The 23,507-nt window shown below is 39.8% G+C and overlaps 2 protein-coding genes across 2 annotated transcripts in view; one reads left to right on the top strand and one right to left on the bottom strand.

Moving 5' to 3' along the window:
* The window catches only part of atp8a1 (ATPase phospholipid transporting 8A1), a 176,896-nt gene that overhangs the window by 152,659 nt on the left and 730 nt on the right, over positions 1 to 23,507 (bottom strand). The window contains exon 2 of the mRNA XM_054791080.1: positions 21,853 to 22,064. Coding sequence (XP_054647055.1) covers positions 21,853 to 22,064 — 212 coding nt within the window. The remainder of the gene's footprint in view (positions 1 to 21,852; positions 22,065 to 23,507) is intronic.
* Positions 14,609 to 22,042, top strand: grxcr1a (glutaredoxin and cysteine rich domain containing 1 a). The gene is made up of 3 exons (XM_054791087.1): positions 14,609 to 15,223; positions 19,807 to 20,046; positions 21,360 to 22,042. Exons 1-3 carry the CDS (start codon positions 14,831 to 14,833, stop codon positions 21,441 to 21,443), a joined length of 717 nt encoding a protein of 238 aa, XP_054647062.1. The 5' UTR covers positions 14,609 to 14,830; the 3' UTR covers positions 21,444 to 22,042.

Here is a 23,507-nt window from a genome sequence, read left to right as displayed (position 1 = left end):
TCTGGCGAGAACGAGGCTGCCACAGGATTCATTCAATAACAATAATAATGCTGGGGGGAGGCACTTGGGGTTAGTTGCACTGATGCAACAAAAACAAGTAAGATCAACTTCTACCTACTCCTTTTTTGACATGTTGACTTGGGCAAGTGCAAACATGTGATGTTGAAAATAAACTAAACCAGTACCCAGTGAGGAACTGTGAGTCTGAACACAAATAATGGACTGTAGTTATTAGTGGTGTAACGGTACATAGGCGAACCGATGTCGCACATGGTACACACTAAGTGAGGGACAGGAAGTGTAACCGCCTCGCGATATAGTCATGCATCTACTCCATAAACAGTTGTCCCTCATTTATAGTGGTGAATTGGTTACAGACTGGACAGCGATAAATGAATTTCCGTGATATAGGGTTCAATGTTAATAAAATAAATGTTATTTTCGTAGTTAGAGCAAAGAAAGCCTGTTTCTGACTTTCTAAATACGTTTTTTAACATTATTAGAGCCCTGTAGAGATGAAATAACACGCCTATAGTCGCCATTACACTCCTATTATTCATTGTTTACAAAGCAGTGCACAACTATGCTGGAAGGACTCGAGACAGCCACTAGCTAGCAAGCCAGCAAGATAACAAGCTAGCAAGCTAACCAGTTACGGTTTCAAACAGAGTGGGGAAGAAAGACAAAATAAGAAGCCAAAAACATAACACTTCCACACGGAATGGGAAGAGAACCTTTTTTCACTCTGCATCTATGGCTGGCTACATCAAGTGCAAGGTGAGGTAATATGTAATGTGACATTACTGCCACCGAGTGACGACTAACTATCACTTGTATTTCAATATGTTTTGACAAATTCTAGATAATAGTCTACCAGGAATTTCTGAAAAAAACGCAATATAGTGAGGGAGGGATAATCCGAGTCCCTCGCGATATTGCGAGGGACTTTACAGTGAAACTCAGCTTCTGGCTAGCAGGCTAGAGCTAGTCGTGGCTAGAGACAGTACCGAGAAGAAGCCAGAGCTTGAAAACCCTCTTCCACTGTTAAAGTCTCCTGTTTGGGAACACTAGGCCTTCCCAGTGAAAAACGTAAACAGACAAAGACAAGTTGATAAGACAAAAGCAGTGTGCCGCCATTGTTCAGTACAGCTGTGGAACGGGGTAATAAGGTGAAACTATTGTTGCTGCACTTCAGCTAGTAAGGAACTTTCTTTTTTTTTTTTGGCAATTGTATTTATTAGACAATTACCTGCTAGCAGTTTTCAGTTTTTTATGTAGCATTTTAAAAATCATTCAAACTGTTTACACAAAAGCCAGGCAGTTTTATGTTTTGCATTTTGTTCCCTTACCGTACCCAAAATTAACCAAACCTTAAAACCGAGGTGCGTACCAAACTGTGACTACCAAACTGTACTATTACACCTCTAGCAGTTATCATGGAAATAGGATCCACATTTGGCATCTTTTGCATCTCTCACGTATCATTTTTATCTGCCACTGAAGAAAGATTCGCCCATTATTCTTTTATGCCAGATAAATATTTCAGCAGACAGAGCAGCCACAGTCTATTCATAGGAATCCCAGTCCAGACATGCACACCTCCGCCCCCCACCACACCGTCATCATCACCATTTGTGAATGGTAGGATAAGAGCTGCAGGAGGGGTATAAATACTGCCTCAATTTAAGCTACAGCAACATCGATAAGTCGCTTATCAGATCACAATGCTGTAACCGGCCGTCGCAGCAACAACAGGGCAGCTGCGGGATTAATCTCCCCCTCCCATAGGCTCAGCGGGCTTCAGCGGGATGGCCAAGGGACACGAGATGGCACGGCCAGCTGGGGCTATCTGTGACATCACGGAGGCCGGCCTGCCTCAGATTAGCAAGAGAGCTGCACAGACGGGAGGCTTTCCAGCAACTTTATGAATGGTCAAAGTCATGGGGTGGAGGGGGGGTGACGTACTGTCCAGTCAGACGAGGCAGAAACAGACAGTGGATTGTTATTGATGCTCTGGCTTACTGTACCCTTAATACTGTATAAAGTAGCCAGTCATTTGTTCCCTGAGCCATGTAGACTGATTTGAAACAGTATGAGTGCAGATTCTAATGTGTAGGCTTTGAATTCATTGTGTTTAATGGCAGCCTATTGTACTAGTCTCAGAAAAATGTCGTTTTGTGTGTCTGTAGCTTTAATGCTAATGAGATGTGTCTGTCCCAGTCTGTTTCCAACAGAGTGCGTGTGTCTCTCCAAGAAGAACTGTAGAAAAACAGAATGATCAAACTTACAGCTCCCACATCTGTAGCTGACTCACTGATAGTTGGCAGATCACCAGGCTGTATTTTAGGATATGTAGCGAAGCCTTTTTTTTTTTTTTTTTTTTTTTTTTTTTTTACAATGTGGTGGATGTATATACAGGGCGGGGTCTTCTTGTTAGGGGTGGGTCAGGGGTGGCAAAGAAGGTTTTTCCTTCATGACATCATGAAAAGCCACAGTTTGAGTGCCCCATGTGGAGCAAACAAGTGAGGGTGAGTTTCCCTCATGTTTGGTGCTCATAAACAGACTCTCGGGACACATATTACTGTTAGAACAGCATTAAAAAGTCACTTTTGCATAACAGGGGACCTTTAAAGCAGTATTAGTGGGTCAAATAAGCAAAGACTGCGGCGTATAATACTGTAAATACTGCAAGCTAAGCTAACATTAGCGTGTTTATTTTTGTCGAGATGTAATGACACAAATAAAATTTGCTCGACCAATCAGCAACCACCAGCCAGCCGCATGGTATCAGCTCATCAAGCTTGGAACCTCGGCTGACTCCCAGAAGTAGTACCTGCATTTTGCTAGTGGAAAAAATGTCGTTGGGCTGCAATATTTTCGAACTATCCATCCAGAGACAAAGGCGGGTACTTAAAAAATTCAAAAACTAGTGAAACAAAGGGCGACGAGTTCATCTTCTCACGCGGACTGCCCACCTGCCAGGCGATGACACCTTTCCATCTGACCTCCGCCTGACCTCCATCCTGCAGAGACACGACCACACGACCACTCTTCTTGTGGCACGTGCAAGCTTGAGGCAGTTGTCCTGCTGCTCATGCATGCGTAAGGCGCACAGACAGCACAATTAACACTTAAGTCCATCAGCAGGGAGTGAGGAACTTTAAGCTGTCGCCAAACAGATTGCCGAGTTCTCACATCAAATGTAACCAAAAGAATGATTTTTAAATTATATTTTTGCCGACTTTGCTTCTTTTAAAAACTGCTGCATTGGGTTGCTGGGTTGCAGTTGCTGAGAAGCAGCCATGAACTATAACAGTCATTTGGTCATTGGACGGCTTTGTCCTCACACAGCTTACCTGTCTATCGCCACTTTAGTGTCAATTGGGAGAGAGGATTTGACAGATAAGCGTGAGAGCTAACGCCCCCATCTGTGCCGCTTTAACACGCACGGCCTCTGTCAATCACCTTTAAAAGAGCAGAGGCAGGTATCGACAACCTTCAGGGCTGTTGTTAACATCTGACATCAATAATCAGGAATATTGTCAGTGTCTAATGAAAAACAAAGAAAAAAACGATAATTTTATGGAAAAACAAAACAAATGACTGTTAGTAGACACACTTTACAGTCATCTATTGTACATGTAAGGTTTAAACCGTGGATTTGCTAGAATGTGGACTTAATTGAGCAACAAACCGCTACAAGTTGCCCATTTATGATCCTCTTAGCAAACTAAAAATGACAAAAACTCACAATAACGGAGGTGCATACAGGCCAGGGGGGCAATGCGGGGCAGGGCAGCACGTGGTGGGCAAGGTTCTGAAGTGTGCGCTGATGGACAGGCGGCTGACGGATTAGGCGCTAAGCCTGGCAGAGAGGGCTGCCCTCTCTAGATGGGAGGCATGCCTGGCGCACTGCGTTGATTAAAAAATAAAGGACACTCATGACAGTCGGTGTCAACAGTTTGTGTGTTTTTTGCAGCAGCAGCAGTGGCAGCATCAATTTTCTATTGATGACATATTAGTGCTGAATTATTTAGCTTTCTTCCAGTAGAATGTGCAGGTCTCCGGTAACAATAACAAAAAACATCTCCATTGTGGTGCTGAAGACGGATGACAAATGGCCTTGTAATTAACAGCACAAAAGGTGGCCTTTAAAAAGCAAGTTGCGATGCAGACACTTGTGAACACCTCACTGCTCACTGACAACAACATGAGGTGCACTTGCACAACCTAATGAGGTCCACTAACAGGCTTTTCTAATGTATTTAGCTAGAACTTAGTAAAAACAACTCTCAATGCGATACACCACTGCAAACAACACATGAACTACATTATTAAACATTCAGCTGAACCTCTAAAGGTCCATCTAATCTAGATCCAACACAGTTCTGCCTTTCTAGTTCGCAAATATCTTTGAAGTAAGCGCGTGTGAAAGCTTAAGAGCTTAAAGGAAAACTGCACTTTTTTTGGAATTTTGCCCATCACCCACAATCCTTATGTAAGACAAGAACACATATGTCTTTCTCTTTTCTGTGCGTTGTAAAGATATAAAAACAGCTAAAAAGACGCAGCTAAGAATGCACGTACTGGGAAACCCTTATTCCGCCTATAAAGCCTTTTGAAAACTCCAAAAAGCGTCAACAATGCTCCATTTACATATAATGCAACGTGCATATTAACCAAGCTACAGCGACATTATTATTATAATAGTAATAATTATTATTATTATTACTAACACTGTTACGTCGATCAAACTACGCACAAAAAGAGAAAGATGTGTTCATTTCTCACATAAGGATTGTGGATGATGGGCAAAATTCCAAAAAAAAAGTGCAGTTTTCCTTTCCAGGTTGTACTGTATGGTAAATGTGGAATATGGGAATTTTTGGAAGGTTGTTTCTAGGAATATACAGAATGAGTTGAATGTTTTGAAGTTGGAATGGTTTGAGTCAATTCAGAAATGTGGACATTGTAATTGTTTTCTCTTCAAAATGTTCATTTCATTGGGGATTTTTGGACTGGGTGTTGGGGAATGTGAGAAATATGGAACTTGTACATTTTAAAGAAGATTTTAAAGAAAATATGGAATTGTGGGAAAACCTGGGATATTTTTGAATTCCCCAAAAGACAGCCCAGACATCCTGAATGCAGTGAACGTTTTAAGGCTGGAATTGGTTAAACTGGTTGAGAAATGTGGATGTAGCGGGTGGCTGCTCTTAAGCATTGACACAACAAAGCATGCTGTAGCCAAAGCAAACAAAACACAAAAAAATACTTGCCTGAGCCTGCAGTCATCACACCAGCAGAGAGAAACACACAGTGCAATCAGTTGAATGGACCATATGACATGGTATTGATTCCTGCAGATACTGTAAGTTATTGCTCCTGTCCACAGAGGTTGGAGGTCAAGGTAAGCCACAAAACACATGAAGCGCATCATAAAACACCCAACATGCGCAGTATAGTATGTGTCCAAACTACAGAAAAACACACATCAATCCAAACAGTTACTTTATGGATGCACCTTTTCTCGCATCTTTGGCAAGAGGATGCAGTGGAAAGTTACTGGTGCAGCGAAGGGTCCCAGAGAGAAACACACAATAGGTGTATTGTATGTCTGTGTGTGTCTGTGTGTGTGTGTAGCAGACACTTGTTAGTGTGCTGTCAGGCTTGAGCTGGATGATGTAGACAGGACAGCCAGTGTATGTAAGTCATGTATTCAGACATTCTCTGTAATAATCACATCACATAGCCATTTTGCTCATTTTCACTTCCTAGAAAGGTTTCTCTCATGATGTTCTCATCACCTCACAAAATTATGTCTTTCATGCATTAATCGTCCTAATCACAACACAAAACAATTTCTCCAATGTTTTTATCACCACCAAGAATTGTTTTTTCATCGCATCACCAACAGATTTCTCTCATGTCCTCATTACCACCTAAAATTGTTTCTCTCATGTCCTCATCACTCCTCAAACGGCGTTGACTCATTAGTGATGTTATTAATCACATCACAGAACTGTATCTCATCGCGCATTTCTGTTACGGCTTCATAAGATCGTATAGCTATGTCTCTCATGTCCTCATCAATCACAAAATGATCTATCCAATTTTCTCATCAGCACCTGTTTTTCTCATGTCACAGAAGTACTGTATCTCTATTACCCTCATTATATTTCACCTTCACCTCACAGAACAATGTCCCTCATGTCCTCAACACCTCACAAAATGATTTATCTCATATCGCCAAACTATTTCTCTCATGTCCTCAACACATAAAAAGGTATTTAGTGTCCTCATCACATCAAAATGTTGTCACTTATTTCTCTTCTGTATTCATCACAATATACAGTAACAATGTCTTTCATTTCCTCATCACAAAACTAAACCACCTTTTCAACGCTCATAAATACTTCTCTCATGTCTCTTGTTATCACCTCCCATAAACCACTCCTATCGTGTTGTCGTCACTTGACAAAACTTTTCTGTCATGTTCCAATCACATAACAAACCTATTTATCTCATGTCCCCATCACATCACAAAGTTATGATCACATTACACATCTGTAACTGGTCACTATTTCTCTCATGTCTTTAAAGATCACAAAACTCGATCATATCCTCATCACAAAATGGTTTCTCCAATGTTCCGATCACCACCGCATCAATAAATCACTTGACAAAAAAAAATTCTCTCATGTCGTCACCACATCACAAAATGATTTCTGTCACAAAATTGTTTCTCTCACATCCTCATCACTCCTGAAAATGACTTGAATCTTTGGATTACTCACATCACAGAAGAGAATATTTCTCTTATGTTCTCAACACCACCTAGAATTGTTTCTGTCTTGTCCTCATCACCACCTAGGATCATTTCTTCGTGGTAATGGTTTAGTATACTGTATTTCATCACCATCGAGAAATGTTCCTCTCATGTTCTCATTCCCTCACAAAACTATTTCCCTCATGTTTTGCATGAGAGTGTATCGGACACTTGTTAGTGTGCTGTCAGGCTCGAGGTGCAGGGATGCTTTGCTGGGGCTGTGTGACAGCCAGTGATGGGCATCCCCCGTCTGCATGGGCAAGAACCAGGTCAGATGCATGCTACATTTGTTTCACTTCAGGAGGCATGATTTCACACACACGCACACACACACATATAGAGAGACAATGATGTGTCTTTTTAATATAAAGAGGGCACCTTCCAGTTAGATGGTGTGCAGTAAGTCATATTAAAGTTGACAGGTGTAAAGAGAAATGCATGATAATAATGATAATAATAATAATGAAGCAATATGGCATCCACTCTTGGAGACTTCTTATCTTGGGGGACGCATTACTACTTTTCACTCAGCAGGAAATGAGCACATTGTTTCAACACAGTGCATGACGCATAGTTTCAAGAGAAATTCACATACCGTCTGCACGGGTTCGAAGATCCGACATTGTTCTCTGGACGGGCGGCATCTCCACACACGATGCCGGGCGACGGCACCTGTCAAGTGGCCGCGGCTGGTTAGTCGAGCCGCCACTGACAGCCGCTTCTTCTCAGTGTAGTTCTAAAAAAAAACGCTGGGCCTCAAATCCTCTACCACGCAGCTTATTTGTTGCTAACGTGGGCGTGGGAAGGCAGGCAGGCAGCCTTCGTTTTGTCCGGGAGGGAGACGTGCTCATGGGTCCAACTGCATCCCGGTGGTCACACGGCGGATCTCCTCTCTGTTCCCGCCGCGGTGCAACCAGAGTGAACCTGCCGTAAAGTGAGGCGGAGGGGGGCGGGAGTGTAGTTGCTTTATGGACCGTACCACTCGCAGCCGCAATGGGGGTGACCATAGGGAGGCCGGAGGTGAAGACTATGCCAGGTAGTTTTTCAGTCTGCCAAATAAGTCGTGATTACATTTATTGAACAGTTCTGTTTCTATATGACGTGATGCTTTTTAATAAATATTCACGGTTCGTTTGTTAAAGTGTTATTTAGTCTTGAGCCACCCCTCGGAAGTTGCTATTGTGTACATTATACTGAGGGAACCATACATACAGTAGTAGAGTGGATGAGTGTTGTTTTTTAAGCAATCATACATTTTTTTTTAGCTATAATAATATATCTAACTAACCTAACAGAAAAATGTTATTAATTTGAAAATGTGTTTCTTCTCATTATTTTTTTGGTTTTAATACAAACACCATTCAGTGGTTTGTTATATTGGAATACGAATGGTATAGTACTATATATGGTGTACTATACCATTCATATTTGTACATATGGGTATGTACGTCCTCACCACATCACTTCTATTCTCATGTATTTATAAATTATCATACATATTTCTCTCTGTGTAACAATCACATCAGAAAAAAACAATTTAAGTCGTGTTCTCATCACATTACATTATTTTTCTTGTGTATTTACCACATTGCATCACTCTCTCTCATGTACTGTATGCATCATAACACATGATGCTTTCTCTCATGTCCAACCTTTTTTTTTTCTTTTACTTTGTCATGTCCAACCTTTCAATGCTCAAAACTACTTCCTCATGGCGCCTCATAACATCCTTTCATGTCCTCATTGCATGACAAAACCATTGTGCTCGTGGATCTTTGAGTTCACATCATGAAAGATGACATCCTAAAATGTGTATCGCTTCATAAAATGTTTTTTCTCATATTCTTATCACCACCCACAATTGTTTTGTGCATGTCCTCATCGCATCACAGAACTAGATCTCTCATGTCCTCATCACCTCAGAACATGATTTCTCTCATGTCCTCATCATATCACAAAATAATTTATCTCATCTTCTCATCACCGACAAGGGGTATAGCAATTGAATGAATAAATTAATGTTCTCATTTCTCTCACCATACCGCAAAATGATTTTTCTCATGTTCTCATCACCTCCTATAACATTTTCTCTCATGTCTTCCTCAACATGTAGAATTTTTTATTTCATGCCCTCATTACACATCATAATTTTTTTCTCATGTCCTCATCACTTCACAAAATATATCTATAAATAAATAATAAATATATAAATATTCTTTTCACCACCTACAGTTGTTTCTCGCATGTTGTCATCACACCTCAGACCTATTGCTTTGTGTCCTCATCACACCTCAAAATGTATCTCATGTTCTAATCACATCCCATAACATTTTCCCTCATGTCTCATCTACATCTACAATTGTTTTTCTCATATCCTCGTAACATCACAAAATGATTTCTCTCATACTCTTATCACCCGTAGAATTATTCTTCTCATGTCCTCATCACATCACCACTTAGTATTGTTTCTCATAAGTTCTCATCACATCACAGAACTATGTTGTTGTCACCTGACAGAATTATTTCTCTGATGTCCTCATCACATCACAAAATAAATTCTCTCATATTCTCATCACACCTAGAACTGTTGATCTCATGTCCACATCACGTGCCATAACATTTCCTGTCATGTTTTCATCACCATCTTTAATTGTTTTTCTCATATCCTCATCACTTCACAACATAATTTCACTCATATTCTTATCACCACATAGAACTGTTTCCATCATGTCCTCATCACCTCCAATAACATTTTCTGTCATCTGCTCATCACCACTTAGAATTGCTCCTCTCATGTCCTCATCACAATCACCTCTTAGTTTTGTTTCTCATAGGTCCTCATCACATCACTGAACTATGCCCCTTGTGTCCACGTCACCTGACAGAATTATTTCTCTCATGTGCTCATCACACACAAAATAAATTCTCTCATATTCTCATCACCACCTAGAATTGTTGATCTCATGTCCCCACCACGTGCCATAACATTTTCTCTCATGTCCTCATCACATCACCACTTACTATTGTTTCTAATAGGTTCTCATCACAGAGCGATGTCCCTTGCGTCACGTCACTTGACAGAATTATTTCTCTCATGTCCTCATCACACCACAAAATGATTTATCTCATCTTCTCATCCCCATTTTGAATGTTTATCTCATGTCCATATCACGTGCAATAACATTTTCTCTCATGTTCTCATCACCATCTACAATTGTTTTTCTCATGTCCTCATCACCTCACAAAATGACTTCTCTCATATTCTTATCACCACTTAGAATTGTTTCCATCATGTCCTCATCACCTCCTGTAACATTTTCTCTCATATCCTCATCACCATCTACAATTGTTTCACTTGTGTCCTCATCGCTTCACAAAATAATTTCTCTCATATTCTTATCACCTCACAGAAGTATTTCTCTCATGGTCTCATCGCCACTTAGAACTGTTTCTCTCATGTCCTCATCACCTTTCGAAACATTTTCTCTCATGTCCTCTTGACTTCACAGAACTACTTTACTTGTGTTTCCATCACCTCATAGAAATATGCCTCTCAGTTTGTCTTATATTCCTTTTTGTTTCAGCCTTTTGTCACTGGGAGCCTCCGTAATGAAAAGTAAGGTGTAAAGAAACAAATCCAAAAAGGTGAGAAGCCATGATACCTGTCTGCCGTGCAGTAAAGCATATTACAATACAGTATAGCACAGGACAGTACAGTACCATCAAAGTGTATTCTCATCCTCCCTGCAGTTTGACATGTAAATCACGCTGAGAGCACGAGTGAAGCAGCAGCACCACTGCAGTTGCCTGAGAGAACTGCAACGGTTACAAATAAACACAAACACACACACACACATAAACTCTTGGATGTCTCAAGTGCAGACTGCACATTTCAATCATGCAAAATGTGCCCCGAATGAGACATGGCCAGTCCTTGTACATATATTTACGTTGCATACTGTATATATACTGGACACTCTGGCGTCTCTGTGAGTATTTCTATTCGCACTGTTGTTATAAATAATGCATGGCAACATATTGGATGCCAATGTGTGCTGATGTTGATGAAGAAGCATGTTGTTGTTGTCGCTCTTCTACAGTCGATACTGTACACGCAGCCGCCGTCCATTTAAAAGCAAAACTCTACAAAGATAAGATACAGATACCCCCCTCCTTCTCCTTTTCGTGTTAAGACACATTTTCTCCAAAAGATGCCCCCCCCCCCCCCCCCCCCCCCCCCCCCCCCACACGCCTAATTCAACATCAGCTCGTCACCACAGGGATTTGGCTGTGTGGCTCCTGCGGTTGCTAGGCAACACTGACAAGATGCCTGCCTCCTCCTCGATGGTGTGCTCGTGTTTATGCGCGCAGGAAATGGCTGTAATGTTTTATAACACATATGATGACACGCGTGACTAATTTCAACAGCAGTACACATTTATACTCCTGATAGAGTCATATCAATTAATTTGGCTTTTTTGGGGGGGATGTGACTTAAAATATTGTAGCCTCCTCATAGTTATTTTCTTTTTTTGTACTATTTGTGTGTGATTTAATATTTTTATTTGAGATGACCACAAATAATCAAATGGAATATTCTGGATGTAAATTATATCTCTTAATTGTTCATTGGCCCTATAAATAATATAATGTTGCTGTAGTAAAGCTACTTTCTATGATGGTTTTCTTTCTTGTAGGGTTCATTCTGCTCGCTATGTTACTTTTGTTGCCATTCAACACTAAAAAAAGTGTCTTAAAAAATAGCAATGCAAGCAAACCGTGTTATGTTATCCTTCTAACCAGCGTCCAAAAGTGTAGAATGCAATGTTTGGGCCTTGTTGTGATAGTATTGAGGCTCTAATTGAATTACGCTCTGCCCCCTTGTGGCTCACAAATCAGGCGGTTTGAATGACCAGCTGAGCTCAAAAAAAAAGAAAAAAAGCCTTCTCATGGCACTCAATAAGAAATATAACAGAATGGCACAATTGTCTAATAAAATAAAATAAAACAAAATATAAAACAATATTACGCACTCAAAAACAAAAACGAAAACGAAAATAAATTCAAATATTTTTTTAAAAAATTGCACAATAGAGCTTTTTTCTGCTTGCCTAATAAAATAAATACATAAAATAAAATGTAAGAAAATAATACAAGGTTACTTTTTTGCACTTGTATTTAGATTGGAAGTCAGGGTTTTTGTGGGGGAAATTGTCTGGCATGCTACCATATTTGAATCTCGCTGCTTCATTATGAAACGGTGGCACCATGTGATCTCTCCCAGCCAATCAGCAAAGAATGGTTTAACACACACCTATGATAATACACAGATTAAGCCTCACTAAATATAATTATAATTATGAATTATATTTAGGAAAAATGTTTTAATATATATTTTATATGTATTTGTAATGTAATTAAATGTATTATAATGTATTTATTTTTTTATTATTCATTTAAAACATTGTGCCAGTGTCCCTAATGTGATGATTAGTGAGTGAATTACATTTCAAGTGTTGATGAGCTTGTTTACTTCCATTCACCTGCTGTCAATAATAACTAAAATACTTTAGCATTTATCTTTCTCAAATGGTTTTTGTATTAGCACTTGAAGGTTGGGTAAGTGACAATATAATTTAAAAAAATCTATAGGGCTGTGTGACTAAATTCCCTTCAAAAAAAGACCTTCAAAAACAACAGAATGGCTGCTTGGCATGGTGTTATTGTGGCTTCGTGCTCTCCAATTAAACCTGGCTGGTGCGAAACAACACTGTATGATGCTGAAGAGCAGATAGTCAGAGAATCAAACAGTGACGGATCAAAGCTCTTCACGCCGTGATATGAAAAGTCATTATTAAAATGAAAATGATATGTAAAGACCACGGCTAATTTATTCCAATCACAAGAGCGAGGCACCCATCTGCTGTAACAGTATTACTGTAACATAAGCGGCTTTATGCAGAATGATGTGCTTTATTTCGCCTCGCCCACATGGTACTATAATATAATATGATAAACATATTGTTTAAAAACCTCATCAAAACTGTGCATGTGTGTGTGTGTGTGTGAGTGTGTGTGTGTGTACCAACACAGGGGTCAAACCACAGCACTCATCCAAAGTGATGTTGTCACCACTTGGAGCTGAGGTGTCACATCGCACCGCCTGTCAGACACCTCCTCTATAAATAAACAGTACGTAGAATCAGACATCAACAAAGCACATCATGCAAAGCGTCATCTAAAACCTTACAAGCAATGTTTTAAGTCACATGTTCACACCCTTATCTGTCATTCAAGAAAAAGAAGTCAATGGTTGCATAAACAATAACAATAATTTGATAACAATGTCCCGGGAGGTGAGTCTCTTCCCATTGGGGCAACCGCTTCTTCTTTTATTATCATTGTTATGTATGATGTTATGTAATATGTCAGGTCACAGTAAGTTGTATTGACAGGTCTGTGGTTATCCTCACACTTTTTCTCTTCCTTATGAAAAACACAGGAGGAAGCGTGATCACTGCTCCTGGGAGGCGAGTCTCGGCACAAAAAAACTAAACACAGCTGGCTTTCGTTCTCCATGTGCATTTCATTCTTTTTCCTTTATCGTTACTGTTGACTTAATTTAACCATATTGTACTGAGCAGCCAGGAGCGACCCGTACATGGCAATAAATTTCATTTGCGGTTCTATGGTTTACGAGGATTACTATTGCAACACATCATCAGTAGGGTGAACAATCCAACACTTGAATTGGGCATCGAAGGATCAAAAAGCGACCTCGCTATGACCGCTTGGCCGCCACAAGCCAGTTATCCCTGTGGTAACTTTTCTGACACCCCCTGCTTGAAACCCAGAAAGCCAGAAGGATGGTGAGTCCCTGCTTTCATGGTCTGTACTTATACTGAAAATGAAGCCCTTCCTCGTTGCCGTCACTTGTAACCTGTCGTAGGATCGCACTCACGCATACGCACACACACGCATGCACAAAGAAAAAGCATAGTGATTGTCATTTGACTTGCGAGATTGAACACATGAAGTCCCTTTCCGTTTCTACGGTTATCATCACTTTTTTCCTCTCGGCCACCGGTGGTACCCTTCCGTGGTGAAATCACTACAAGACGAAACTCACAAAAAAGCCCAAGAAAAAGCACATTTTGTTTAACTTTAAAGGCAACTGTTTGCTAAACACAACTGGCTTTCGTCTGTTATTACAGTGCACCACACAAAAAATAATGCAAAAGAGCTAAAACCAAGCATGATGATGGTTTAAACATCAACATCATGTCATGAAAAGTGACAGGAAGTAACGCAGGGTAAGCATTAGCGGGTGTTCCTGGGAGGCAAGTCTTTTTGCGTAACAACAAACACATCCGACTTGCTTCAGTGATTATTGTTGTTGACTTGACGTCGACTCAGCCATGTTGTACTGAGACACCAGAGCAGGGTCCTGTGTACCAAGTTCAATTCCTGGTACTATGGTTATCATCACACTTGTCCACTCAGCTGAAGTTGAAGGAGAGTTGCCTGACTTCATTCATTTTTTTTTCCCCTGAAAAAGTGGGTCTAATTACATTTTACAACCTGAGGGGCGTTGGACGTTCACTCCAGGTCATTGGTCACAATTTCCTTGAGGTAGCTGGGGTCAAAAGGCCAAACGTTATCATGAGAGCTGGTTTGCTTCAAGCACACCATGTGGGCTTATTAGAAGTCTGGGGTCCAAACCTTGAAAACTGAAAACTACGCCGAGTGAGTTGTATAATGCATAACTAGACCGCTATCACCTTACAGTGCTGGCCAGGTTGCCAAGGCAACAGCACATGCATAATTGAATGGCAGAGTGAGTGTGACTGGAGGGTGGAAGGCAGCTTAGGCTGTCGCCCGCTTTCAGATCGGATTAAAAGAAGCTGGCAAATCCATGGCATACACACCCATGTGCACCAAGGAAGGCGCCGCACGGCCACATTGTGCCCCATAATGTAAGACGCCGCAGCGGGCTCTCAAATGGCGGCGGTGGAGCCGGGTCAGGCCAAGCCCCAGAAGCGGGTGAGGTTCCGCGTGGCCTCAGGGAGCAGCGGCCGGGTTCTGAAGGAGATCTTTAAAGACGAGGGGCCTTGCGACTCCCTGGACTCGGACTGCACCAGCAGCTCGGATGCGGAACGGGCCAGCACGCCATCCACCAGCGGGGACGGACCCCCCTATGGAGGATACCTGGGGTCCGAGCTGGATGACAGTGAGAGCGAACCCGACGACCTCCTGGTGTACGCCGGGGCCACCAAGGACTGGACGTTCACCTCCAAAAGGGTCAACATACTCAGCAAAAACGGGACTGTGAGGGGCGTCAAGCACAAAGTGAGCGCAGGTCAGACGCTCTTTGAAAACCACCCCAGCAACAGTGTAAGTCCATTTCATTACCTCCACCAGGGAAGTTCAGTCTAAAACGACGACTACTTTTACATGTATCAACTGTGGCACTCGTGATGGAGATTTGCATTCTATTCGTTTTTATTGTGAAATGCTCCAGCACACGACTGCGGTTATGCATTTTAGTGCAGATCTGGGTATGGGTGAAGAGCCAGGATTTTTTTGTTGACATAAAATGGCATTTGTTTTACATGTTCTCATTGAATAATGTATGTATATTACTGAATTGGGTCATATATTTAATACATTTTGGTGCAAAATAGAGTAAAGGTACAAATTGTGAACCTTAATGGCAAAATTCCGTCATATGCCTGTAGAAATATTATTTGAAATTCCAAACAGGTTTGCATGTTTGAGGTAGAATTCCAGCAATACGAAACTACTATAGGTTTTGGTGCACATCTGGATAAAGGTGCAAGGCCAGGAATTTTTTCTGGCATTACAATTTTTTTCACATTTAATCTTATTCAGGAGGTTAGCATATTAGCACAATTAGTCTTTCAATGGTGATTTCCATACTATTGTTTGCCTCTTTTTTTCCCCGATCATTCATACAAATACATTTTCAGTGCATACCATGATAAATGATTTAAATGACAACATAACTAAACTCAGCATATTGGCATCTTTGACATACTTCCACTCTTTAAATGGAGATTTTTATATTTTTTGATGGAACCCATCATACTATGGTGCATGTCTGGAAATAGGTACAACTCCAGGATTTTTTTGGTGTTTTTTTTTTTTTTTTTTACATTTTATTGAACTTATCAGCAAATAATATACTGTATCATTATTAATGACTATCGAATGCTATGCATGTGGCTACAATGCTAGCATGGGTGGTAATAATATAATTGCATTGTTCCATGGAATCCATCGACTCGTCCAGGAGTTCTCAACTGGTCTCATCCTGGGACCCACATTTTCCCATGGTCATTAAGTGGTGACCCACTTTTATAGAGGTAAAAGCAAGTTTAAAACTGTATTTTATTTAGAAATGGCCTTCAAAACCCATGCACTGCATCTTTTTAAATAAAAATACACTCAATTACATATGAAAAAGGTCACAGCACTTCACAGCACATTATTAATAATAATTATCAGGGGTGTTCACAAGTGTTCACTAGTGCCATTTTTTTCTGAACAAGAAATTTTGTCCCATTTTAATGTGACCCACTTTTGGGTCCCAACCCAGCAGTTGAGAAACACTAGGCTAGTCCATTATTTTTCTCATCTCCGACGTGGAACTCTAGTATGGCCTTTTTATACTATGCTACTACTAGACATTTTGGTGCAGATCTAGATAAAGGTGCACATCCATCAATGTTTTGTTGACCTTGCAGTGACATTTGTTGTCATTTCCTCAATGAATAACGCACGTCTCTTCATGATCCCATAAGACACGACGCAGGAAGTGGTTATCTATGAATTGGAGTCTTGGCAACAGGGTACCATTCAAGTTTGAACATGAACAGCATTGTTATGCGTGTGTTGTTTAAAGTTAGTTGTGCCTTGTGTGGGAGCAACACAACGCTGCGCAGGATACACGCTCCCGCTAGAGGACAAGGTCAGCGTGGAATTAAACATTCATGATACATTTGGTTTCAGTGTGTCAAGAAAAAACTAATCAGGTTAATGAATTCTCAGCACTTCACTTTCTAGTCACCTCGCACGCACACACACACACACAAACAAAGAACAGGCTGTTGCTGCAGGTTTCACTGCAGAATGGAGCAAACAATGCGGCTGTACACTTGATTAAGTGAGATTAGCTTTGAGCAGGGCGCTGTAATACGCGTCAGGTGAGCACGCAACACACAAGTAAGCAACAACAAACAATACAACCAGAAATGATCTCCTTTAACAGTGCAAAGGTTACACATCTATTTTTTTTGGAAATACTAAAAGATGTGTAAGGAAGCAGCAGCTGCTTTAAGTTGGTCATGATTCAAAACCTATAGGGATCTTGTTCTGCCATAAGAGAAATCATGCCATAAAGTTTAAAGAGCTTTTAAAATTGGGAAAGAGTTGACAAGAAAGGTCAATATAAAACTTTACATGAATGACCCTGACCATCATCACAAATCTATATGGTTCTTGTGTTGACGTCGAGCAATCAAATGTTTGAGGATCATTTGAAAATTGGAGCATTAGAAACGTGAACTTTGATCTCAGCTGCCTCTAACACCTAGGGCAAAGTATTATTAGTATTTTTAATCAATAAGGTTCTTGCTTTGACGTCAAGCAATCATCCAAAAATAATGAATCTTTAAAAAATATATATATATAAATATATATATATATATATAAAATGGATGTATCGTATGTACAGTATAATTGCATAACGAATATAAACTTTTAGATTAACAACTACATTAGTGATATTTATTTCACAACACAACCACCCTAAAAGCAATAGGATTGTTACATTGACGTCACCAAATCATATACAGTTGTGTGAAGTGTTTGTCACACTAAAATGTTTCAGATCATCAAACTAATTTAAATATTATTCAGTGACAACGCAAATGAACACAAAATGCAGTTTTAAATGAGCATTTTTATTGTTAAGGGTGAAAGCAAATCCAAACCTACATATGACCGTGTGTGCAGCAAAACAGCCCTAGGCCATCACACTGCTACCACCATATTTTACTGTTGGTATGATGTTCGTTTTATGAAATGTGGCGTTACTTTTACGCGAGATGGAATGGGACACACACCTTCCAAACAGTTCAACTTTTGTTGAGTATTTTCCCAAAGGTTTTGGGGATCATCAAGATGTTTTCTAGCAAAATTGAGATGAGCCTTGATGTTCTTTTTGTTCAGCAGCTGTTTTTTGTCTTGGAACTCTGCCTTGCAGGCCGTTTTTGCTCAGTGTCTTTTATGATGGAGTCATGAGCACTGACCTTAACTGAGGCAAGTGAGGCCTGCAGTTGCTTGGATGTTGTTGTGGGGTCTTTTGTGACCTCTTGGATGAGTCGTCGCTGCGCTCTTGGGGTCATTTTGGTTTTTGTGGATAATGGCTCTCACTGTGGCTCGCTGGAGTCCCAAAGCTTTAGAAATGGCTTTATAACCTTTTCCGGACTGGTAGATAACAATTAATCTCAGTTATGTTTTTATGTTAACGGGGATCAAGCACTTTTTCACACAGGGCCATGTAGGTTGTTTTTTTTTGTCCCTTAAAAATAAAAACATTTATTGAAAGACTTCATTTTGGGTTCAGTTGTGTTGTCATTGACTAAGATTTTAATTAGTTTGATGATCTGAAACATCTGACAAACATGCAAAAAAATAAGAAATCAGGTAGTGGTCAACACGTTTTCACACCACTGTATGTCAAGCAGCCACTCAAAGTTTGAGATCATTGAAAAATTGGGAGCATCAGAAATGGTAATATGAACTTTGGCCCCAAACATTTTGATAGGGTTCTTGCTTTGATGTCATCCAATCACCATAAAAGGTTTGAAGACGTTTTATCAATTAATAGCAGGATGACAAGTATCAATATACATTTTTTATGTTAACTACCGCAGGCTTCATAACAGATTGGATACTGATCAATGAAAAATCAATAGTATTCTTGCTCTGATGTTACGTAGATATTCCTTTCAAGTTTGGAGATGAAGTTAGACCTCAGCATCTAACATTTTGGGTATGACATTCATTTTCAAAAGGAAGCTAAAAAAAATCAATAGGATTCTCGCTAAGAAATCAAACAATGTTCCCAAAAAGTTGAAGATCTGTTATCAATATAAATGTTTACATTAATTACCTGAACATCAACCCAGATTGTGCATTCATTTTTTAAAAATCATCATCTCGCTCTGATGTTGCATAATGATCCCTTTCAAGCATGGAGACAATTGAAAGATTAGGACTAGAGACGTGTACTAATACAAACTTCGACCTGCAGTTGCCTCTGCCATTTTTCGTAGGATGAATACACATATACATATATATATATATATATACACATATATATATATATACACATATACATACATATACATATATATATATACACATATACATATATATACATATATATACAGTATATATACACATATACATATATATACATATATATACAGTATATATACACATATATACTGTATATACATATATATATATATATATATATATATATATATATATATGTGTGTGTGTGTTTTAAAACAACAGGGTTCTTGCTTTGTAATCATTCTTTAAAGCTTGAAAATCACTCTAAGTTTTGTAGTTGACAAGGAAGGTGACACCGAGCATCATCACAGATTAGATATGAATGAAAAACTGATAGGTTTCTTGACATCATATGTCATTTTGGGCTGGATGGTACACCCCCCAAAAAACAATAGGGTTCTTACAAAATGATATCCCCCCCCACGCTTTAGAAATGCTGTGATTTGGCTTTTGAGCTACATAGTCCAAAGATTGATGTCCTTCAAAAGCAACAGAGTTTTTGCTCTAATCGAGAAAAAGGCCCCGAAAGGAAGAACAAGCAGTTAAAAAAACTAAAATGAACAAAATGTTGATATTTTTTTCCCCCTTAGGTGGATTTGTTGCTGGAATTTGGGCGTATTGTGATTTACACCACCAGCTTCCGCGTGGTGAGAACCACCTTTGAGGGCTGCGAGCTGGTGCGGAAGATTTTCCAGAACCACAGGGTGAAGTTTGTGGAGAGGAACATCGCCCTGGACGGCGAGTACGGCAAGGAGCTTGAAGAGCGCTGCAAGCGAGTGGGAGAGCCTCCATCTCTGCCTGTGGTCTTCATAGACGGACACTACCTCGGGGTCAGTACAGGATGGCTCTCATGTATTAATATTCTACGCGCTCAGTGAGGAGTGTGGTTGCAAAGAGGCTAAATAAATAATTACATACAGTGTTCCCTCGCTCTATCGCGGATTCATAGTTTTGCTGATTTTTTTTTTTTCTATTACTGTGTATGAAGCGGTTACAGGCCGAGCCTCGCCCTTTAAGAAGAACTGCATTGTGTGAATTTGAGTGTCTCTCTCTTCCCTCTCTCGGCTGTCTGCACCGCCCATTGTTTTCTGCGTCCTGACTGGCTGTAGACCATTGTCAATCCTGTGTCAAGGTAGCTTGCTTGCTAGCTTGTAAATCAATCTTCGGTTTGGAGGAGGAGGAGGACTGCAACAGGAGGTGCACTGCGGGAAGATGTTTTAACAAGGTTACAAAACCAGGACGAAAAGGCGTGGTCACAGGAGTGAAATACATGATTGACTTAATAATTTCGTGTGTCGATTGGTCATTAAAATTCAAACAAAGCTTTGAACTTTTTTGAGAGTTTAAACAAGAGAGAAATGTGAGAAAATGTTATTGCCTGTCTGAGAAGTGTATAAAGTGTATGATGAGGGGTTTTTACAGCCTAAAACATATATGATAATAGTAAAGAAAAAAGAAGTTGCCTACTTTCACTTCTTTCACAGATTGCGGGCTATTTTGGGAACCTATCCCAGCGATAAACGAGGGAACACTGATATCATTTAAGAAAATCTGGAAATGTTTTAAGCAATTTTTAATTTACTTCAGCTGGGGAATTTTTGAAATATTACAATAAGTGATCACTTTGTAATTATCAAAACTTTTTATGAGTAGTGTATATAGTATTGGTATTGTAAAAATATTATACTTTGTACTATACCACTATAGTTTATTATTTATACACAGTACAGTCTAATTAACATGATGTATGATTGTGATTAAATATAATTTTACATTTTTTAATACATTTTCCAAATGATAACATTATTGAATTAATGTTAATGTAACAAATAAATAATTTCAAACAACATTTTATATTTGCTGTAATTTTTAGATATTTTTACATTTTTGTAAACAACCTATACATTTTGCAACCTGCAACAGATTTTTTTTATTTTTGTCTTTCAGCGTTTCTTGCCAGAGGTTCCACAGGGCTTCAATCGCATGTTTGATTTTGCATTGTTTTTACACTGGGTACAACCCTCCCGTTTATTCGGGCTTTGGACCAGTGCTGGATGTCTCCAGTGGCTGTGTGTTGGGTCCCTGGCCAGTAGCATGCAGTGGTTTGTCAGTATTTAAGTTCCTGCTACTGTTTTTTTTCCAGGGTGCTGAGAAGATATTGGACATGAACGAATCAGGAGAGCTGCAAGACCTTCTCACAAAAATTGAGGTTGGTTGTCAACCATGATGTTGCTGTGGACTACACTTGTGGAACTGACACACATAGATTATTATATTGATGTTTGGCAGCATACAGTATTGTACAAACACCAAAGTGTCAGAATTGAAGTCCTAATGTAATAAATGAACACCATAGCCAATAAAATAGAGACAAAAAAAATACAACATGTCATGTCAATAAGTGAGCGTCAGTAATGGAGGGCCTTTCATTGATTCTGCTTCCAACACATTTGTTCTCTGCACATTAATGTTACATAACCTATTTTTATATACATGTATAGAACTACAGTGATTACCCTACACATACGGTATCATTGAGGATACATTGTGGTCATCTACAGTACAAGCATGCAAGGCTGATTTTTTTCTTGTATTTTATAAGATTGTGTACCCAATGCAGCAGGTAAAATACTCACATATTTGGAAGGCGTGCATGAATGTGTCCTCCCTCCAGCGGGTGCAACACCCCCAGACGTGCCAGAGCTGCGGGGGCTTCGCCTTCATCCCGTGCCCGACGTGCCATGGCAGCAAGATGTCCGTGTTTCGCAACTGCTTCACGGACTCCTTCAAAGCCCTCAAGTGCACTTCCTGCAACGAGAACGGACTGCGGCCTTGTGGGAGCTGCAGCCTGTGAGCATGTCAAGTGCCTGAGAACCGACCCACCCCCTTGCTTTTCTTTCTCTCCATCTTCATGGCCATTTGTCATTGATGAAAGACAAAACTTTGTAATAAAACGTTTTTGAAATTGCTCCTTCCATGATTTACACTGGTATTGATGGAGGATCACATGTTTACTGTTACTATAGTTTATTACAGAAATCACATACAAAACATGAATAGTGACTTCTTCATTTAGGCTTGAAAACACATCCCAACATATCATGACGATCCCTGTGATATCAGACAAATATGCCCCCTAGTGGCTGTGAGCAGACATCAGAGCTTCTATGAAGCAGCGCATTTAATCGGTGCAAATATATTTTTGATGCACAGCCATTATGGTTTGGATGCTTGTCTCTCATCATTCACACAATAGGGGAAAAAATATGCAACAGTATTTAAGGGATCGTTTTTTTGACATGAAATTGTATGACATCCCTGTCAGCAGTGTAGTGCATCGACGGTGACATACCCCCCCACTTTGTCCCGTGAGCATAGTTCTGGTCCGACTTCGGTGATGAGAAACATAGTTCCGGTTAGTTGCTGGGGCCACTTAAGTAAAGACTTTGGTTTCGCAAAACAACGGGCGTTCAAAACAATAATATATATGCATCACAAAAATGCCTCCTTGAAAAAAAATCAGACCGCACAAATCGCTCAGTGTTACTTTTCTCTTTCGTCATATCACGGCGCTCTGTCGCCTGTCCGTTCTTGTGTATGTGATGAAGATGGCTGCGCCGCCTGCATCACACTGTTACATTTTCAACAGCAAACAGCATTAATGAGAATGCTCATCTCTCAGCATTCACAGAAGAGTACAAATACTTTCTGATGGAACCACATTAGCGTGAGTGCTTGTCTCTTGGCATTCACTTCAACCAAGAAAATAAAAATTATGTATTTTTTGTTTGTTTTTCTACGCAATGTGACATTGAGAAGGCTTGTCTCTCAGCATTCAGGGAATATTATCATCTTTTGGTTTGAATGCACAGCAGTTATGGTATGAATCTCATTTCTAATTTTGCATAGCATTGTTGTGAGCGCTTGTCTCAGCAACCAAACAATAAAATTAAAAAGCATCTTTTTGACACACAATCATATATCAGTGTGAATGTTAATCTCTCAGTTTTCACTGAATCATAAAAATATTTTGCTGCACAACAGCACTCATGTGAATGCTTATCACTCCGCATTCATCTTAAAATGATGCGAATTACAAAAAAATAGCATTAGTGTGAATGCTCATCTCTCAGCATTCATTGAATAGTAAAAAGATTTTTTGATGCACAACAGCATTCATGTAAATGCTTGTCTTTCAGCATTCACCCTAATAAGATGAAAATGACAAATAAATGGCATTAATGTGAATGCTCATTTCTCAGCAAGCACCCATACACAGAAATGTCATTTC

The sequence above is a fragment of the Dunckerocampus dactyliophorus genome, chromosome 11, assembly GCF_027744805.1.
Source record: "Dunckerocampus dactyliophorus isolate RoL2022-P2 chromosome 11, RoL_Ddac_1.1, whole genome shotgun sequence".
In the NCBI taxonomy this organism is placed as follows: domain Eukaryota; kingdom Metazoa; phylum Chordata; class Actinopteri; order Syngnathiformes; family Syngnathidae; genus Dunckerocampus; species Dunckerocampus dactyliophorus.
This window is presented reverse-complemented; position numbering and strand designations above follow the sequence as displayed.

Bases quoted from the DNA above. Each gene is read 5' to 3' on its own strand.
- grxcr1a (XM_054791087.1), top strand. From the start codon at position 14,831: ATGGCGGCGGTGGAGCCGGGTCAGGCCAAGCCCCAGAAGCGGGTGAGG. The intron at 15,224-19,806 runs GTAAGTCCATTT...TTTCCCCCTTAG, and splicing joins AAAACCACCCCAGCAACAGT to GTGGATTTGTTGCTGGAATT. The intron at 20,047-21,359 runs GTCAGTACAGGA...TTTTTTTTCCAG, and splicing joins TAGACGGACACTACCTCGGG to GGTGCTGAGAAGATATTGGA.